At 46.6% G+C, this 21,172-nt stretch overlaps 1 protein-coding gene across 2 annotated transcripts; it reads right to left on the bottom strand.

Moving 5' to 3' along the window:
- Nucleotides 1-11,171: 11,171 nt before the first annotated feature.
- Nucleotides 11,172-20,674, bottom strand: tgfb1a (transforming growth factor, beta 1a). 2 transcript variants are annotated; one of them, XM_068584243.1, is made up of 8 exons: nt 20,371-20,674; nt 18,852-19,907; nt 14,225-14,509; nt 14,007-14,102; nt 13,868-13,927; nt 13,510-13,660; nt 12,438-12,548; nt 11,172-12,318 (listed from the first exon to the last, which is right to left on the bottom strand). In XM_068584243.1, the coding sequence occupies exons 2-8, from the start codon at nt 19,180-19,182 to the stop codon at nt 12,297-12,299; spliced, it is 1,056 nt and encodes a 351-aa protein (XP_068440344.1). In that variant the 5' UTR covers nt 19,183-19,907; nt 20,371-20,674; the 3' UTR covers nt 11,172-12,296. The 2 variants fall into 2 exon arrangements, with proteins under 2 accessions (XP_068440344.1, XP_068440343.1); XM_068584242.1 differs by having other exon boundaries at nt 13,868-14,102.
- Nucleotides 20,675-21,172: the final 498 nt, after the last annotated feature.

Here is a 21,172-nt window from a genome sequence, read left to right as displayed (position 1 = left end):
CCCTTCCTCCAATTTCTTAATTCCCCGTTTAGTTCCTGCGTGTTTTACAGATAGTCGCCTTTGAGTCGGGGGGAGGGGGATTGCTCACATCACAGCGTTGCAAAAGCCTCTCGGTCCGCGCGCCAGTGGAGGAGTTGGAAATGTCATGTAATTGGAAAAAGAAAACCGTGATGCATACCTGTCTGACAAGTCTGCATGTTGGCTTTACCTTTTCCACATAACCCCCCGTCTGTTTACTCCTGTGTTTATTGGACTGGTAACCAGGGTGGTTGGAGGAGGGTATAGAACGCAATGCTGTTTATATTTTGTTGAGCGTCTGTTTACATTTCTCCTGGAGCTGTTTTAAGTAGAAAGTCAGTTTGTTGCCTTCAGTGCCAGCTCGTGAGTCGGCCGGTGAGCAGACATGTTTTATAAGAATCACGTCTGAATCTAGATGAACTAAATGTGTGGTTTTTGCTTTCTTATTCTTCTTCTTTTACGTTTGTGTTTCACACATTTTAAACACTATTAACTTATTCAAAGGACTTTAATTATAAAGAGGTGACCGGGGCTCTTTGTTGAGTTATTAACTTTAACCTAAACCGATTAACAGGTTATTTCAATGCTTGATTATATTTTATTATAATATGTAAAATATAATAACCAATTGTATATATTTATATTTGTACTATATAAAATGTATTTTCAAATTGTTTTTAATTTTAAAAAGATTATGAACGCAGTAGAAAAAAGATAAAAATGTGGTTGTTTGCCACATGCATGATAACCTTTATGTTTAAAAAAGTTAAACAAAAACTTAAACTGTGGGTCTCAGATGAGTCTCCCCATCCTTCATCACAACCTCCTTCTCCATGTCAGCACTTCCAGAACAAAATGCAGGTTTCCCGTCGTATTCGCCGGTGGATTCGACTGTTCGAACATGTGCTTTTTTTTGGCATGTGGCTTTACGTTTCGAAAATGTTTCCAATCCGGCCGGCGGTTTCTGACTCTAATACAATAAGGAGTCGCATTAGTTACAGAAACCAGAGCTCCATACCTGAGTGGAAGGCCACACACAGCCTCAATGGAATCAGACTCCTGTGTGTGGGTTTACTTCACGGCTCTTACCCAGCAGTCGCCTCCGGATTGACTGGCACCACAGCCTTGTTAAAGGAAAATGAGAATAAATACAAACAAATTACTATGGAAGTGAAAGCAGCCCGGATTCTTCAAAAAAAAAAAAAACACTTTTGCAGCACAAACTCTGCATTCTGGCTTGAGTCTGGCCTTATTTGGCAATTGCTGTGTTCCTCATGATAATAAAACATTTCTCCTTTTTTTTCCTTTCAATTTCACTTCTGTGTCGTCAGTCAGGATTTTCCCTACTACTGTCCTCACCCCTGATTCCCTCCACACACACACACACACACACACACACACCGCTGTCTCCCATGGTGCAATCACTCCCTCTAACTCATATGCTTTCTGTGTGTCCTCCTCTCTGTCTCCTTTGGAGTGTTTGATGTTGCGCTGGGCACGAGAACAAGGGGATCGGACACACACCCCAAACAGGAAATGAGAAATTCAAGCAAATAGACCCACGTCTGTGCGCCTCGGAGAGAGAGAGAGAGACAGAAGCTGGCGGGGAAAGAATGCAGATAGATGGAGCGAGGGCAGACGGCGGAGGAAGTGAAAGAGACACAGTGAATCAAAGGGGAAAAGGTTGTTGCATGCCGTGGGTGTGTGAGCGTGAGGAAAGACAGAGGAGGAGAAACACCCCGAGTGCAGTATTTATAGACAGTGACCACCGCAGATGCTGCTCCATCGCTCTGATGACATCAGCTGTCCTGCTAGAACCATCCAGAGCTCAAAAACATCCAATAAAGTGGAGACACCCCGGGGAATAAGTGGAGAAAGCTTTCACTAGGTCCCCAATTGGTCACTTCCAGTATGTTTTTCTGTTTATGTCCGCATGACGCATTATCTTATCAACATTGGATGACGCCGTGTTCTAAATTCTTGTTTCATCAACTTTATCTCTTATATTGGACGTGTTGTATAAATTATGCTGCGAATGATAAATGAACAAACTCCTCTGGGAAAAACTTCAGAATATAGAGAGGAATGAAACTGGAAAGTTTGGTGTATGTTACTGAAGTGGAGATTTCTGGCTCAGTTGGAAAAATAAATATTAATACTTGAACGAAAACAGCCTTTAAAGTGACATTCCTTCTGAAGACACTACAGATGGAAAGACTAAACAACTAATCCAGTTGACTACTTACCTGAGGACTGTTTTTGTTACATTACACGTTGCAAAAGTGTTTGTTTGACTATACAATTGAGGCATTATCTAACGCTAACATTTAGTGAATTCAGTAGAGATCGACAGACAGAAATAGAAAAAGCACTAAAAATAAACCCCCCGGGTGTATTTTCGATGTCTTCTTTCCACGAGTCTGAAAGAAGCTTTTTTTTAAATCACCAGTGAATAGAAGATTACTTTTTGCCAGTTGTTATTGTCGTTGTAGTTATTTTAAGCCCAATTATGATGTTTTTCCTTAACCTTACTGAGAGTTCAGCGAGTGTTTTTCTCTGACTTCCCAGCGTTAACCACGTGTTTACTGCGTTACAAAGTGATGTCCCACAAGGCATCAGTACGACGCGGGAAGGAGCGTCGGGGTGTTGGTCTCCGTGTTGGACACCTTTTTTTTTTCCCACTTCTGATTTCAGGCTCACCAACAACTCACCTGGGGGTCACACAGAGCAGCATCGCTCTGCTCCTCACACCCTGAGGTCGCATCAGCTTGGCGACCGCTCCCGCATCGCGCCCACGTCCCCGACGTGCCGGACGGAGACTCTTTTACGAGCCGTGCAGCTTGTAAAAACAAGAAAGAAGCCCGGGGATTATCTGTCAAAGGCGACAGTGGCGTGAAAAGCAACGGCCGCGCCAGTGAAACGGCAGCGACGACATGTTGCGGGCAGGCTGGTTTATTTTACATCTCGGGGCCGGCGCTCCTACTGTTTATGAGCAACACATGGCCAAGCTTTTCCCACAGTGAGGAACCCTCATCACGAGTGACTCAGGATGTCTAGGGCGCGCAACACACAAACATATTTCTGACCACTAGATGACTGTGGGACTTGAAAGGGATAAGAAAGGCTTCCCGGGAGCTGTGCAAAGCAAGGTGGGAAGAGAGATCCGACCCCAGGCCCGAACCTGAGGGTCTGATGTGGCCTGACGGCAACAGCAAGCGGGCAAAGTGTTCAAGACAAACTGAACATCAGCCGGCGGAGCCGCATTTTCCCGACCGCTTCGTACTCGTGGCTGCACCCGGACTGGGTCGCTAATGAGACACGACAGCTTTGCCATGTCGATACCAACAGCGGAGCACAAACTCAGACTCAGAAACTGTGTCTGAAAATATCCAGTCACACACACAGAGGCGAGCCATCCAGGATGTCGAGTGGGGGTGCTTCCTCTTCCTGTTGCTCTTTCTGTTGGACTTTCCTGTCAGTTAGCATTAACTACTGACAGACCTTTGGGTGTCTTCCAGACTCATCCCTGAGCCTTTCTTCTTCTTTTTTTAATCCTCGGGGAATATGATTCCTTACTGTAAAGTATTAGTTCACATCCTGTACACTTGGGTGGCCGGGCAGAGGAGGCAGTGTAAATTCTCGGTCCTCTCTGGACCAGACGGCCTTTTTGGCACCGCAGCGCAGAGACCAGCCGGGTAGATCTGAGAGGGAAAAACGGAGACCACACTCGGCGGCGCAGGCACAGGAGTTCATCAGGTGTTTTCCCCCTCTCTGCAGCCATGCCGATGAGTGAGTGCGTACTGAAGTGTGCCACAGGTGCTGTCAAGTGTAATTGGACGTGTTTGGTCATTTAAAGTGGAGGCAGAGAAAGAAGACCAACATCAAGACATGAGGAAAAGCAGCGGTGGAATAAAGAAGAAAGACAATTTACTGACTGTGAATAAAAGTAGCAAAAACGACAAGTCCTGCATACAAATGTTAACACTAACAGCAACTTATCCATCAGTTAGAGTCGTCTTTACAGATTTGACGTGAAGCAGTGCCACTTGCAGCTGTGCTACATATAATATACAGTGTTTTTAGGTGAAATCTGCAAAGTAAATCATCATTTATACAATGCAGAATAACCAAAAATGTAACGGCTATCTGAAATGAAGTGGCCTGGATGAGAGGTTTATTAAAGCATTCAACTGAAATACCCAGGTTAAGTCAAGATACCTCAGAATAACACATAAATCCAACAAAAGAACATATCGGATGTAGTTTAAAAGTAGTGAACACTGGAAGAGCTGCACGTGTGTTTCAGCATGTTCTCATATACACATGTATCATGTGGTTATTGCGTGTGAGAGTGCAGTGAACGGAGAGAGATGAGGGAGGATTACCTAAACCAAACAGATAATCTCACCCAAAGTGCCCGATCACAGGAAATGGGTGTAAAGGAATGACTCAGCCTCCTTTGACCCCCCCTCATCCCACACACACACACCCACACACACACACACACACACACACACACACACACACACACACACACACTCTCCTCCAAGGGTGCTTTAATTAGAAAAATCAACCCGTTTGTTGTTTCTTCGTCTCCAACTCCCAGCCCACCCCTCTCTCTTTCTTCCTCTCTCTCTCTCTCTCTCTCTCTCTCTCTCTCTCTCTCTCTCTCTCTCTCTCTCTCTCTCTCTCTCCCTCCACGCCTCTCAAAACGAGCGCATCCCAAGTTTGGTGATGACTCATAGCTTTCTTCTCCACCCAACCCATCACGCTTGTGCACTCTCTCTCTCTCTCTCTCTCTCTCTCTCTCGCTCTCTCTCTCTCTCTCTCTCTCTCTCTCTCTCTCTCTCTCTCTCTGCGTAATTCAACTGGCCTAGATTCCCCACTTCGATGCAGCGGCATCAAAAACAAACAAACAGCTGTTGCACAGATGTGCGGCCTCGTCGTACATGCTCAGGTGCGTCCCGCGCACAGAACGCTCGCAAACGCGCTCAAAACACCACGCTCCCGACTTTTGTTGCTCAAGGCTAACACACACACACACACACACACACACACACATTCACATTCGTGCACCCCGTGCACATGCACGTACGCAAACACTCGCACACTGCTTCAAAGGATGGCGTGTCGTAAACAGAGGGACTGGGAAGGAGGAATGTGTTGTTCATTGGGGAATTCAGGGCCGGTGGAGAGAGGAAGGAGGGGCGGGGGCACGCTGACCTAATGTCCCTCCTAGAGGAGGCAGCGGAGGAAGCAAGGACGCCAAGCCGCTCGCTCCGCCGCGGTGACCTCCGCGGCCCAATCGGTGCAGCCGGGAGCCCCACGGACACAGGGGGCCGTGGATCACGGCCGACTAATCTGAAGCAGACGGTGCACCAAGCGAACACCTCCCCGACCTCCCATTTATCCAATAAGCGGAGTCAGGTTACCATGTGAGACGAACTACATGTGTGTGTGTGTGTGTGAGTGTGTGTGTGTGTGTGTGGGTGGGTGTGTGTGTGCACTAACGAAACAGGAAGATGATATTTCTTCCTGTCCACTGTGTCAGTTTAACGCCGGTGTGTGTGATTTGTGACTTTAGTCACACCTCTCTTGATTGGAGTCAGCAGCCTAGTATCTGCTTTACTGTGTGTGTGTGTGTGTGTGTGTGTGTGTGTGCGTGTGTGCGTGTGTGTGTGTGGATGAAGGAGCCAGTGGGATGAATGATGGAGCGTGATTGAAGTAAAGTTTACTCCCACTGATGAGGGTCACAGCATCAACTCTCAGAAGAGTTTATCGAGCGCTGAAGCCTCGCCCCGGCTCCCAGCATGCCTCTGTTCCTCTGGCGTCTGTAACTGCACGGCTGTGTCCAAAACCATGCAACTAAATGAACCACGTAGCGAGCCACAGTGAAGAGTAGTGTCTAGTCGGCATCGATAATGAAAAATATGACTTGTTGTGTAGGGCTCCAACTATCAGAATTGTTCATTTATGCAATTATCAAAACCTATATTCAGTTTACCGAAACATCAAGCGAAGAAACTCAGCAAATCTTCACAAATGAGATTCAGGAAGTTGTTTTATTTTGCGTTTTTTTGCTTGGAAACTGTCTATTAGTTCATGGAACAACAAAGTAGTTGCTGGTAAATGTTTCTTCTTGAACCATTCATCGTTTCATCCACTGAAACGATGTTTAAAAGGTGTCAACAATGAACAATTATTATAAATTATTATTCCATTTATATTCCTACTTCAATGCTACGTCATCGAAACAACTCGTCGAAACCTTTTTCTGTTGTTCTTCATATTGTTCCAACAGTCACCAACTCTGGTTGGGTAAGAATAAATAATTCCCAGAGTTAGACGTGAAAAGAAACAACAGTTATATCCTCACCCCAAAGCTACACGACTCCATGGACAGAAGCAGTGCTTTCACTTCATTCAAACAAAATAAAACTCATCACAACCGTCTTTGTTACTCTTTCCACCGTTCCAACAATAACCATCTCTGGTTGGAGACTTTGAAAGAGGGACTGAATAAGTAAACAGATATAAAAAGAAGTAACCACCGTAACATTCTCAATGTTTACTCGGCCTGGTTTCCAGCGCTTTCCTGACGTCGCAGTGACGCGCCGACAGGACGGCGTACACGGGGCTGTATTGCTTATTTTTAGCAGACTTTCCTGTGTTTAAAAAACCCGCATGGACGTGCCGTTTTTGGTGGGGAAAAGGTTATAACTTTGATGAACCCAGTCTAAGTTACGCAACCGAGCAGCAGAAAACAGGTTGGACTCTCACATCTGGCTCAACAGCAGATGGTGGAGAACAAAAACTGAGCCAGCAGGAGAGTGAACTTACATGAAGGTCATCATCCGACCGCTTGGTTTGGAAATATATTGTCAAGAAGTGAGCGAAACCAAATCAACTGATGCACATTTTAAACTGTTGTTCAAAAGAAACGTTGAGAAATATGTTGGTTTTTTTTTAGAAAAGCCTGTTGAGAGAAAACTCTCTCTGTAATCACACGTGAGAATAAACTGGGTTTCCTCGGGGCCAATGTTAACTCTTCGGACCCCAGAGTCAGCTCCTCTCCTCTGTTTATTACCCAGGGACATGGTAGCTGTTTATAGGGGCAGATTTGTCCCTCTGTTTCCGCAGGGGCCGAGAGCTGGGAGGAAGGAAACGGAGGGGCGGGGCCGTGAGAAGGAGCCAGTGCAGAAGTGTAATTGGTACCTTTCCTTTTTTAGAAAAACACTCTCTAACTCACCGAGGTCCAGCAAATGAGTCAGACATGCTTTGTTAGCACACTCAGACACTCACACACGGTTCATCATACTTTCCCTTTGTAGTTTTCACTTTGAAGAGGGTTTGAGTTTCTTCCCCTCGTCTTTGATGCTCCGTGTTTTAAGCTGTGAGCCGAGCTACCGGTGATGTGTATGTCAAAAGAGACATCTGCAGGGAAATAAAGGGAGAGATCTTAATTTTGTGCACATGTTATCATTTGTAGACATTAGCGCTAAGGCGTTTTTCGCTAAATGGCCGGCAGGCAGAGGTGTGTGGTCTTTCACTCCCTATTCTTTCACTCCAATACATCTGTTTTCATCCCCTATCTCTTGCCTTCATGTAAAGATGAGACGGGAAAAGAGAGGAAAGGAAAGACGGAGCAAGAGCTGACTCAGATAAACATCTGGGCTTAAACTGCAGGTGTGAAGTGAGGGACTCGGCGGTGAAGGCAAGACAGGTGGAGAGGGGGTTAAAAAAAACTGTGAACTCACCGAGATCCTTTTGCTTATTCAGCAGTTCAGCCTTCACACAGAACATCCAGGACTTTAGTTGATGGGCATCATAATCAAACAATCATGCAGCAAAAGATTCAGTGAGATATGATACGTGTTTGTGGGATAATTATTATATTGCTATCTCTGTGGGGACGAGTTGCAGAAACTTGATAGTGAAGACCTTTCCTTCAGTCTCCACTTCTTCAAAGGGCTGTTTGAATTATGAGTCTGTGCGTGTGTGTGTGTGTGTGTGTGTGTGTGTGTGTGTGTGTGTGTGTGTGTGTGTGTGTGTGTGTGTGTGTGTGTGTGTGTGTGTGTAGCACAGAGGGTACTTATTGCAACATCTACACTGATCAAAATATAGAAATAAAGTAGTGTAAACTACAACTATCACAAGTCCTTTCTGTGAAGGGAACGTCAAGAATGTAATTGAATTGTTATAAAATTGAAAATAGTTGTGATATTGTTTCAGGACTCACAAAAACAAATTTCAATGTGTTCAAATAAAATAAGGCCCCTTTAAATAAATTCATGAAAAAATAATAATGAACAAAACGTGTATTTAGTTTGTTTTTCCTTAAGTTATTCAATAAATATATTTTAAATTAACTTCACAATTAATATTTTTTTAAGTATTATTAACGAAAACAATACTTCACCCACAAATTGATTACCTGTATATCAGATACGATGCATTGAAGTAAATGTTGAGTCCCATTTCATAACAACGATGAAGCCAACAATTACAGAAAAAGCTATTTGAATTTAAATGAATAAAAAAAATCAAATAATCACAGCACATTCATAAGTGGGAGTACGTTTGTCGATGTGTGTGTGTGTGTGTGTGTTCATGCACAGATTCAGCACCTGCAGCAACAATGTCTGTGAGCAGCTGTGTGTTTGCAGCAGGACACACAGTGTTATTAAGGTCACAGTCAGCTCCGTCTGCGTCCGCAGGAATAACACCAGGTCGCTTCAGAGCGCCGGCGTGTAATGACCAGTTGTGGAGAAAGAGAGCAGCGGACGTATAATTGCGAATGTCACAGATGTTGTAATAAGGCCAAAACCAAAGTGGCATTTCGGGACTCAGCTCACGTTTAGCACCATCACAGCATTTTCATTTCTTTCTTTCATTTTTTTTCTTTCTCTCTGCAAATGAAAGAAGACGAATCACAAGCACATGGATGCAATTAAAGGGCCAATTATGTCAAAATTGACTCGTTCACGTGAAGTGCAACAGAACTATTTCCCGGTTACTCATGCACTCGTATAAACACGGCACGTGGATCGCGTTAGCGATAAAAGAACACCTGCTTGACCTTGAAATGCTTCAGGCATCCATCTCCATCTTCCATCTTGCGTAACGCTCGTACATGGTACGATAAATTCAAGTGCTCCGCCCCTTCCCCAATTCTTTTCTTTTTTTTTCTCTACGGATGGAGCATTTTCTGGGATGTGCTTCAGGAGGTGTCAGCAGTTTGTTTCTGTCCCATAAAAAAACCTTGAGGGCTCGAGAGGAAGCAGCTGCTGAGAAATGAACATCAGTTAGAAAGACAAGCCTGCTTGGGTTTTGACTTTCCTCCGGGACTGTTCCATTAACACCGCAATGGATTTATGAGCCTCTTGACAGTCGTACTCTTTGTTTGGCGGTAACAGGGAAAGCAAAGCAGGTGGAAGTGCGGACATTTTTAGAAACTCGCTTTTAATGATCTTGCCTCCTCCAACAAAAGTCATGTTTTGCTTGTTTGGGTCGGTAATGATCCTGTTTTCTTTGAGGAGAGAAGAAAGAAAGTAAGAAGAAAAAAAAACATCTTTTATTATTCCAATTACATCTCGCCTGCCAAGATAAAACAGTACATATTGTGCCTCGGCACCGTTAAAAATCAAGGCCTGGCAAGAGATCTGTGTGGATCACTTTGAGAGGTGAGACAAGAGCGGATTCAATTATGTTGATCAAGTTTCATTTCACTTTGTTTCTCTACCTTCGGAGAGCACTTTCCTAAACAAGTGCCTCTCTGTGTTGGCTCGCAGGAGGAAAAATTCCTGTGCTTTCCAGAGGAACCCTGGGTAACACGACCAGCTTTGGAACAAGATAGCACAGATCACTGTCACCTTGTTAGCGAGGCGCACGCATCTCCCGCGCCGCGAAGCTGATGTAAAGGTATTCGGCGTTGATGTGCTCGGGCCGTGTCTGTGTGTGTCAGTGGGTTCAGTGTTTTTCATGTGCATGTGTACAGTGTGTGTGTTTAATTTTCCATGCAGTCACTGCCCTTAAGTCTGAGACTTACCAACGGGTCTGGACCTGCTCGCCTCACTCCCAATACAGCCTCGTGGGCTGCCAGTAATCCCTTGAGTACTGAGGGAGAGGGGTGGGACTGGCAGGGTGGGGGAGGACAAGGTGCTCGGAGATAGCAGGAAAAAAGAAGAAATTGTTGGTGTGGTGTGCATCCCTACAGGTAAAAAGGCAGTGCCAAGAATGGGGCTTGGCGTCCGGGAATCCCTGTGCTGGGTTCGGCGTCGGTGAAGCCCAGCGGGGCTCACATGCTCTTCTTCCGCCGGTCCTCCACCGTCCAGAGTAAACAGGCCGCCGCCACGTGCCCAGAAATAGACCACACGCACCTGGCACACGACACGCTTTTCCACTGGTAGATCTCGCTTCTCTCCTGACATTGGACAGTCGCTGCTCAGAGCACAGGTCTGGTTTTGTAGAGTTTGCTGGAAGAAGCGTGATGTGTGTTCTTCATGCTGATGGACGCTTACCCCCGTCAGCAAAGGATAGCAGGGGAGACGTTTAAAGGGCAGTTACCCCCCAAGCCCTCTTAACTGTAGAGCTATTTGTCAATCGTTAAGCCAAACTATCTGTCTTTCTCACGCCAACCGATGTAAACGTCAACGTCGTCCTCCTTATTGATCGTTATGGATCATATAACGGTACGAGATCGTACAAGCCAAGTGCCTTCCAGTTCCATTATACTGGAGGGAATGCAGACATTTCTACGGCCAATATCTCAGAAACTAGGCAACACACACCAAAACAATCCAGCTTGATTATTGGGTCGAGACGTAAGAGAAAAAATATGCGCTTTTGATTTTGTGTGAACTGTCTCTTTAAGAAGAAGAGCCGCGTTAGAAAGGTGTTGGTTGTTAACACATTTACAGACCTCCAAAAAAGCCCACTGGTAACAAAATAAAACATTTCATCCATGTTTTCATGTCATAAATAAGACAAAACTGCTCACAATCACATTCAGATCGCGCTGTCGGGATGTTTATGCTCATGTTCTCTTTGTGCTTGCACTCACCGACGCACACACCTTCACAACATGCGCCCTGACAAGTGGAAACAGCGCATGTGGTTTTATTTGCTCACAGAAATTTTCCACTCTGACGTGATAATTTAACATCAATGTTTATTTCAAATTGTTAAAATATGTACAAATGCAAATTTCCAATGGTAAGTGCTCGATAACGTTTTGGGTTGTTTCTTGAGTTGTGCAAAAAGCATCACACTTCAGACGAGAGTAAATAAAAACATGTTGCCCCTACTTTACTATGAAAAACAAACAGCAAATGTGTGTATTGAGTCTTCCCTACAACCGACACCACAGCCACATCCCCTGACCCTCGCCCGCTGGAGACTGGAGAGGGAGAAGAAGAAAAAACCACGGTGTCATCACTCTCACATCCCCTGATATTACTCATGTTCTTTGACAGCACGTTAGGCTTCATCAGGACAAACTGGCATTACAGCAATGAGAAGAAAACAAAGCGGCGTATAAATCACAGGGTTGACAGCTCCAGCGCCTCAGTCAGAGGGAGTTTCCCCAGGCCGGACTGTCCCCTGCTGTCCTCTCCAAAAACACCTGTGGCGTAATCGTTCCAGGAACAACCGCCACTGTTTTTCATACTTGGGACTTTTAGCACCTTTAACTGGAACCTCATTACGAAGAGCATATGGAAATAACAAAAGTCCTAGACAATCATCTGTGAAAACCCAAGTGTTTTTTCATCAAGGTGTTTTCGGTCTCCATTTCCTTTGGCATCCTTTATCCAACTTTTTTTATGTTTACATTTTTTTGTGGGTGGAAGAGGTGGCGGGGTATAAATGATATTTATTTTAATCCCGTTAGCAAGTCAAACTAACGCATTTATATACACTTCTTTACAGATCTGTCCCCCCAACAAATAAAAAAAAAATCATATCAAGACAGATGTTTTTACTACTGCAAGGGAAAAGTATATACACATAGAAAACGATATCTTTAGTATCTATATGAAGAAGTCCACGGTGTGACGCGTGTGATGAAGGTAGAGTTTCTACAGGAGGAAAGGTGGCGATCTCAAAGATCCCGATGACTTCAAATATTTGGCTCCACATCCTTCGCTTCCCCTGAACCTCCGTCACGTGCTCCCGGCCCTCCCCCGTGCTCTTGAACACATCTCTTGAGTGCGCGTTCGAGCGGCGGGCCGAGCGGCGTGCCGCGCCGTATTCTTAGCTGCACTTGCAGGACTTCACGATCATATTGGACAGCTGCTCCACCTGAAAGTGAAAGATCGACGGTGATGTGATTGATCGTCTGCCAAGGTTTTACTTTCACGTTGAATGTCCTGTAAACATTTCACGCCAGAACGAAGGGGACTCGGCGGCGGCATGGATACCTTGTGTTGCCTGCCCACATAGTAGAGGATTGGCAGTGGCTCCAGCGCCTGAGGAGCGCAGCACGGCTGGGCAGAGGCTCCTGGGTTGTGATGCTTGTACAGAGCCAAAATCTGTTAACAATTATACGAGAGGAAAGACGTGAAAACAGAGAACTCGGCTCAGAACTCACCAGCACGCGGTGAAAAGCAGCTGTAAAAGACAGTGGATGTACAACCTCCTGTTACAAGAGTGCTTTTCGCTGGAACCCAGGCATTCGTCACAAGGTGTTGCATCTATTGTAAACATAAAGCGCAACGTCTTCCAGATAAAGGAAGTGGCTCTCCCTCTGAGTGTGTCGTAATGCAACGGTTACAGGCGATAACGCTGTCCGGTTGGCCTTCAGGGAAACATTGTTTGCTCTGTCGGCACGTTCGTCGGAGTTTGCCCCGCTAGCGCTGTTAGCATGTTAGCTGCGAGCCCTTGTGAGGCAATAGAAATGCTCCCAATCTTGTAAAATGTGTAAATTAAAACATTTCGTAATTGTTTGGTAGAAGGTTTCATGGTAATCTAATCTGGAGACATCAGAATATTTTAGTCTGGAACAAAGTGGCTTTAGTAAGTCACAGTTCATCCATATTCAATATTTCCACTTATTTAGGGGTCGTCCATTAGGGATTGTGACGCTCGAACCAACGGCATGAAGGAGCAGTCGATCCACCCCGACCTCAACAGTCAACGTGACATTTTATTGGTATTGAGCCTACAACTATTGATTACTGTCTATTTGTTTTATTATTCATTCATTCATTAATTGTATAGTCTATAAAAAGTCACAAAATTGTGACAAAATTCCTTCCAAATGTAAAATATCCCATTTGAGGAGCTGGAAACCACTGCATGTTTGACTGAAATGATGAGACAACTAATTGATAATCAGTTCAGCAGGAGCAGTTAAGTTAACTCAACACAACACAGACTGTGTCGTGGGTGAATAAAAACAGTCCTCAAGTTGCCACAGGGGCAGTAAATCCAGTTGTGAGAACGCTTTGGGTCTCTGGGTCAGATGTGCGCCAGTGAGGTGTTGCACCGTACCTGAGAATATTTGTTTTCAGCATTCCAGATGTAGGTGCAGGACCCCATGCAGTAATTGGCGTGGTAGCCTGTTGGCTTATGTATCCACTTCCAGCCCAGATCTTTCCTGAAATCGATGTACAAGCGTTGTACGCAGCAGGTCTCCGTCTGGCTGCACATGAGAAAACGGGGGAGCCATCTTTAGTGAAACAGTGCGAGGAGACGGCTTAAGAGATAGACGCGGCGAAAGGTAGGTTGCTGGATGCATATCAGCAGTAGCGTTTGACCTGTCTTTGCATTAATGGTTCGGTTGCCCACCGCAGCTTTGGAAATGTCAATAAAATGACAGAAAAGCGCGATGTTTTGCAGGATCGCTTACTCTGTGCAGGTGTCCTTTGTCTCTGTGGAGCGTTTTTTGCGCGAGGTGAGGCGGCTGCTGCTGTTCTGAGGGATGGACATGGTCAGGATGTAGGGTGGTTGCTTTGTCATCATTTGTAACATTCCTGTGTCTCCCCTACCAGTCTCGATCCCAGAGATGGCAAAGCTGAAGCTACTGTCGACACCTGACTGCCCGCATTCACAGAACAGCCGAAGTTGGAAACCCTGCTCATCCTCTGGTGAGACAGAAATGTACAACAATGGAAAATTGGAAACCGGTTGGTCACTTTATCCATGAAGTTAAACATTGTCTGGAATTTGCACCAGATGATTAATAAACACGGCTTGTCTATCTCACCGGTCCCTTTGAGCCAGTTCTGCAGGGTCTTAGTGACATCGAAGGACAGCCATTTGTCTTTCCACTCGTTGGTGACAAAGTGGGAGGTGAGGTAGCGGGGCGACGCCCCCAGCCCCTGGTACAGCTCCACCCGCTGCTCAGACGCTATCACGGTTTGCTTGATGAGCATCCGCAGCTCGGCGCTGGTCAGCAGACGGTAATCTCCCACACTTTCCCGTATCTGCGAGATGTTGAAGAACATCGGGATACTTTTGGAGGCCTTGGTGGTCTCTGTGTCGTTTTTTTCTGTGGGAATATGTAAAAAAAAAAAAAAAACTTATTAGGAGATTTTACACTAAAACCTTTGGACAAGCAAGAATGTATCTTGAGTTATGGGATGCATAAAAGCACAATATGCCATCATGTGGGAGAGAAAACTGGGAAACACATCAGTAACTGGCCCTGTCATATAAGTTAATGTCACAACCTGTCATATAAGTTAATGTCTCAACCTTATGCATGATCGCACTACTTTGAATGGGAAATGCAATTCACTTGTTTCAATGTGCAATTTCTCTCCTCACCCTGCACACACTACTTGTCTGTGGTTGAGAAGAAGGCAGAGGCCGTACTGAGAGGTTTCTGTGCATGACAAATGGAGATCTGGTGTGTTCTTCATATGTCTGAACACAGTTACGCACTATAAAGTGAATTCCCTTTCTTTCACTTCATCTTGGCACAAGAACATATGATAGAGTTCTTGTTCCATTGCTTTAGATTTGATCCAATAGATGTTCAAGGACCATGTAGCACTCGGTGACCCCCCAACCGGTTAACTATTGTTCGACGATAGCAGAGTTAGGGTTTTCTAAAATGTTATCGAATGTTGTCCTGCTGTTAGTTTGCAGTATAAATGAAATGATAAGGTCATGAATTACATGTCGCAAGCTCCGACGGTTTTTTTCTGCATTAAACTACATTAATTTACTTGGTGTTAGTTTCACATTACGCTGCGAAATGTCAGCCCTGCGCTGGTTGTGACTCTGCATCAACAAACTAACCCCGAAATCCGCAAACACACCAATAAAAGGGAAAAGCCAAAATCACAGTGTTACTCACTAATCTTAAGTGCAGCCAAACATTCATCTATTCCAGCTGCTGTACAGTTGACCATAGAGAGCAGTTTGTTTTCTTACAGTACTTCTGCCCATATTTGCAACTTGTATTCCCCGAGCCGGGCCCGTATCGTGACAGCGGGAACATTCCCTTTGCAGAGGCTGATGGGAAACAGAGCCCAGCTACTGAAGGCTTGAACGGCATAAATCTACCAGCGTTACATTGCAAAAGGATTAAGTTGGACGGGAACGTGCAAAGATAAGCGGAGGATGGGAGGGAAGATGAACAAGAGTGAAATGCCGTGTGATAACAGAGAGTGAGAGGAGGTGTAGAAGAAGGAGAGGAGGAGGAGGGGGTAAAAGAAAAACAGCAAAGAGAAGAATGTACTCATATGAATTTAACTCAGAGTTGTGACGGGGTGGAAGGGTGTGAGCGGGTGAGGGGGTGCAGAGAAATTGGAGATGTGTATCAATGGAGCCTGGGACCTGGCGCAGGCCCAAACCCTCCACTCTGCCTCGGCCTGCCAAAGCCGGGGTTTTCTGCACTCAAAGTCCGGGAATTACTCTTTGACAGGAGCAGGAACGCGGCCTGTGCTGCGGATCCTCCGCGCCGCGGCCGCCCGGCGTATCACTTACACGATATCGCCATCTGTGCTGTTGCTTAGCGAGTGCGGCCAAAGTGAAACTGAAAAAGAGAGCGCTGGCGTGTGCTGGTACGAGGGAAATGAGATGACATGCAGCCGGCCCCACCCTGAACAAAGACAAATGTTTGGTTGTGAGCGCTCGGATGGAGACACGGAGAAGAACCGCCATCAATGTACCGATAAGCGACTTCTAGCGAAGGAACATTCAACTGAGATAAAAGTGTGACGGGCTGGAGAAGTGTTTACCGAACAGGAAATGAAGTCACTTCCTCTAAAAAGCACATTGGCTGCAGCTTCATCCTCACTTCTATTTTCAAATCAAGTCCCCTGTCATCTGATCCACAGACCCTGGGCCTCGCTCTTCCAGGTATATGGGTAAGAGACAGCACCCTGGCCTGCACACTAACATGGGTGTGGGGGGGATTTGTGTGTTGAATCAGGGCCTATCCGCAGGTAAGCCGTGGGACAGCTGTTGTGACAGGCCGGGAGGCAGCTCTGTAATTACCAGTGGGAGGAACCAGATTCCAGCAACAGGCTAAATACCTGCCTCCATGTACAGGCTGAGCTCCACCCTCCCACAGCCCACTCGTCGATGCCTGGCTTCCCCCACCTCGCCCTGTTTTTAACGCACACCGTCCCGACACCCCCGGGTGCCACTCTTCTCCGTGGCAGGGCTGCGGCCCCTTCCTCTGCTCGAGAATAAATCCTCTGTGAGCTCATTTCCCTCCCGTGTGGGGCGCAAAGTGGCCTGCTTCCAAACTGGGAGGTGGGGGGACTTGTGTGGGCTTTTAGCGGCGGGACGTGACTGATAATTTACCGAAGGGAATCCAGTCTAATCCGCCACGCAATTACCACGACGGAGGCCAACGCTGTTAAGTTTTTAAAATGCACACAAATAAAGGAATCAGGAAAGTGTGAGTCGTCCACTAAAAAAGAACCACAAATTGAGGTGACGAATATGTGTTAATGAATCTATAAAATATTTTTAAGTTGTTCTCCGCTTGGCTTCTTGTGTAATTGCTCTGCTCACACACAGGCCTCTGTCTTTAAACTCACAGAAGCTGGATTGTCGCCTACAACCTCCTGTGTGTGTGTTTTTTCTAATAATTGCAAAGCACTTCTCGTTGGCCCTGCACGCTCGCACACTTGGCTTTCCCCGTGTGTGTGTGTGTGTGTTTTTTTTTTTTTCAAGGAGCCGTTAAGACAGTGGACGGGTGTTCTCTGGCATTCCACAGAGGTAGGAAGCACATGCTCCCCATGGGCACCGCTCGCACCGGACCTGAGTCACCCGAGATCTCAGTGGCCATCGGCTTTGCCTTCCTTCCTGCCAAGCTGCCCCGTCACAAACACGCTGCAAACACACTGATAATACGCTCCGGAAACACAGAGGACAGAGAGAGAGGGGGAGAGAGAGAGAGAGAAAGAGACGGGTAATCAAGGGCGGGGAGATATAGGAATGAAATGGAAAATGGTCAGGGAGAAAGAGATATGATGGAGGACAAGTGACGAGCAATGGATAAGCACAGGGAGAACCCGGTGCTCAAATTACAGGAAACCACCCAATCCCTTAGGGACAGAGAGAGAGAGAGAGAGAGAGAGAGAGAGGTGAAAGAGTGCATGTCATGTCTTCTCTCAGCACATGTTTCCCTTGATTCTCTCTTCTTTTTTTTTTGGTTCTCCGAGCAGAACAAAACTCATGCCCCTTTATTTTGAAGGTTCCTTTCTTCTCCGTTTGGTGTGCACACTCCTGAGCGTCCATCCACTCAAGTCTCCCGTTTGAAGTGGCGGATAAAAGAGGGATAGTGTGAAAGCCTGCCTGATCGGGTGAGGAGTACAGACATGTAGGGAACAATAGAGCAAAGACACCAAAAGAAAGAACAAAAAGTCTGTTTATCATCACAGTTTGGGAGTCCCTGCTGGATTACAGCCATAAACCATTTGGCCAAACAAACAGCGCGAATAAAGCAGTAAAAATGCTGCAGATACCAGGAAAGGCACCACGTGGCCCTGCTAACAGGTATCGCCTGTGATCTCTGAACTCCTGAAGATGTTGGGCGGAGATCAGAAGGGGTACACACACGTTGGAGGGAATTTATTGACGAGATGGGAGTCGACCCATGTGGGCGAATGCTGATTCATTTGTGCCAGCACCTGCGTTGAGGTTTGTACATGCAGGATTTCAACCCAGTTTCCACAAATAAATGTTTGCTTTGAACATGTCTGCAAACCACAGGATGCATTGAACGTCAGGATCATCTGCAGCAAAGAAAACGTTTCTACGAGTTGCACAACAGCTTTGATATAGCAAAAACACACAACGCTGCGTGGTTGACGCTGTGAGACGGTTGGTTAGGTTCAGGCAACAAAACTACTCGGTTGAGGTGAGAAAAAAAGATCGTGTTTGTGGAACAATAATTATGAAAAAAATAACGTAACGAAACAACAGATATCAGCGGAAAGTCTTCAGATGGGACACCATCAGGGTTGTTCAGCCCTTCAACCCTCCCCTCGGTCGGCTTTCCTGCTTTTTTCCCCTTCTCATTATGCCACATAACTTTCAATAAGCTCGCCGTGATATACTATTGCTCTTCTCCTTTCAAGTCGCAAAAACGTGCCAAAAGATTGTGAGCGAAATATCAGCTTTGACCGTCTTTTGGTTTGATTTTCTTTTGCCATTATTCAACAACGAACTTTAAAAATCTCAATGATCTTCTCCAGGGTTGTTGCTTTCATTTGTGTGTGTGTGTGTGTATGTCTTGTACAGCTAGTCACAAGTGCCTGTAAATGTAGGAGCATAAATCACTATTACTAGACATTCTTAGGGCTGCAGTTAAGCCATCAGCCATTCCCCCTTCATTCACGACACTTGCGGGTGTATCTGCTACTCACCGGTCATGTTGAACTTGTGCAGCACCTTGGCGAAGTACTCCTCCTCCTTTTGCTCCGTGGAGATGTCCGTCAGGACCTTGGTCTGCTGCTCATTCAGCAGCTCCTTGGTGCTGTTGTACAGGGACAGCAGGGTGGCCGGGATCTCCTCCTCGTCTCCCGCCTGATCCGGCTCGGGCTCTTTCGGCAAGCGCAGTTTGCTGAGGATCTGGCTCCTGATGGCCTCGATGCGCTTCTTCTTCACCATCTCCAGGTCCAGCGTCTTACACGTGGACATGCCGCTCACGTTGCCCACCGCGTACACGGCCATGAGTGCCAAGAACGCCAGCTTCATGGTGTCGACCCGAACCGCTTGCACAATCTGGTTCTCTGCGAATCCTCCCTCACCTTTTCTCTCGCCTCTGGCCTCCAACCGGAGGAGGGTGTGTGTTGGGGGGGGATGCTGAGGGAGGTGTGAGTGACGCGAGGTGTTTACACACCAGCAGAACAAATAAAGCAGTGTGGAAAACCCGCAGAGTTCAGGACTACTGGTGCCACCGCTGTCACTCGTGTCTCGTTTGGGTGGATGGATGGAGAGAATCTCCCAGTGGGCGGACAGACGTCTAGTGACTCAGCCACACAGGTAACGAGATGACGTCCCAGGCGCTGAAATGAGGCCCGGAGCGAAGCTGTCAAAGGCAAACAGAGCACCAGCCCGGCCAAAGGCGCACACAGACAGCAACACCCAAAGACTCAGAAGGCCCTCAACGAGTCCACAATCCACCAACCTCTCCGAATCCCGTCCCACTTGAACCGGAGTCTTTCAAACATCCACGTGTCCCCTTTTTACATGTTCTCGAAGAGCAGCAGAGCGAATGTGAAGGGATCTCGTCTAACACCGAGCCGAATATAATAATAATAATAATAAAATGAGTGTTTCTGGCAGAGCTCAGCGTACTTAATATCGGAGTCTGGGGCTGTTCAGCTGACACTGCTTCCTGTCCTCCTTGACCCACAAGGTTTCTTCACAGATCACGCAGGGCTGGCCGGCACATGGACGTGATGTCGTGTCGGCCCTCTCTAAATGCGGCGAGGGAAGAAAAAAACAGCAACGATTACATCCTGTGCTTGATGTGAACAAAGAAAACAACAAACAGCCTATTTTAAAGTTTGATCAGATGACCCCCGGAGCTCAGAGTCAACCCGCCGGGAGGTGATCAGATATCCCCAGCGCAGGGAAAGAAAGTCAAACGCAGGATTTTGAAATCTTACTGACTTGATGCAGTCAAGCCATCAGGAAAATGTCACCGCAGGACTACCTCTTTTTTTTTTTTTTTTTTTTAGCAATAACAGCATGTGATCTGTTCACAGCTGCACTTCACCAGAAAATGCTTTCAACGCCTCCGACTCATGTACATACTTCACACTCTCTCTCACAAACACACACATGCACACGCAGGGCAGCTACAACTGTGTCTATATCGGTTTATCGAGCCTGAGAGGAGACATTTCACTGTCCTCGTGTAAGGAAAGTTGGACACACCTTCTCTTTATCTGAGCGTCTATCATCCACAGCAGCAGCAGCAGCGATCCGGGTCCCTCAGGCTGTTCTGAGTCTCCTCTATCCATCCATCGGTGTCGCCTCCTTTTATGCCCTCTGCAGCTCCTTCACACCTTCCCCTCCTGAGTCTCCTCTGACGCGACTCCCCTATTCGCACCTCTATTTAACTCTCTCTCTCTCTCTTTCTCTCTCTCTCTCTCTTTCCTGGTGCTTGTCAGAGCTTGCTGGTGACAAAGTGATTTGTGGGAGCTCAGCTAACTTTTCTCGAGCACTCCCGCCCTGCGCCTCTCTCTCTCTCTCTCTTCTTTTTTTTTCTTCTGGTTCCTGTTCCTCGTCTAATAGAGCGAGGATCTCCCCGCCCAGGAAATGAGGGTAACGGCCTCAGCGTCAAACATCTGCTGTGCAACAGAGCTCTCTGCCTGCCCGTCTGTCCACATCAGGAAGCCAGGACCCGAACACCCTGAACATGACTGACTTTAGAGGGCCCCGGCTCTCTCACATTCTCCGGCCTGTCTGCCCTGCATGGCACCGGTGTCCCGCCAACTGACCGCCATATTTACCTGGTGGCTGTGAAGGGCCGGTGGCCTGCCAGGCCGGGGATCCGTGCCACTTGGGGCCGGCGTGTCTAAAAGTAGAAGGGTGAATTTGGAGGGGGATGAAGATGCCAACAGGGCTGGACCGTGTGGTGCACAGACCTACGTCTGGGTGTCTTTTTAGAGGTTGGATTGTGTATTTGCAAAAGGAGGGCCAGACTGAAACAACCTGGGTTTGATGGTTTTGTTTT

Source organism: Clinocottus analis, unplaced genomic scaffold (genome assembly GCF_023055335.1).
Source record: "Clinocottus analis isolate CAN_PGR_092001 unplaced genomic scaffold, fCliAna1.0.p SCAF_2, whole genome shotgun sequence".
Taxonomy (NCBI): domain Eukaryota; kingdom Metazoa; phylum Chordata; class Actinopteri; order Perciformes; family Cottidae; genus Clinocottus; species Clinocottus analis.
Note: the sequence above shows the minus strand (reverse complement) of the source record. Positions and strands in the feature narration are given on the sequence as shown.

Bases quoted from the DNA above. Each gene is read 5' to 3' on its own strand.
- tgfb1a (XM_068584242.1), bottom strand. From the start codon at position 19,182: ATGAAGCTGGCGTTCTTGGCACTCATGGCCGTGTACGCGGTGGGCAAC. The intron at 13,661-13,867 runs GTAAGCGATCCT...TCTCATGTGCAG, and splicing joins ACAAAGGACACCTGCACAGA to CCAGACGGAGACCTGCTGCG. The intron at 12,549-13,509 runs GTACGGTGCAAC...AATTGTTAACAG, and splicing joins CTGAAAACAAATATTCTCAG to ATTTTGGCTCTGTACAAGCA.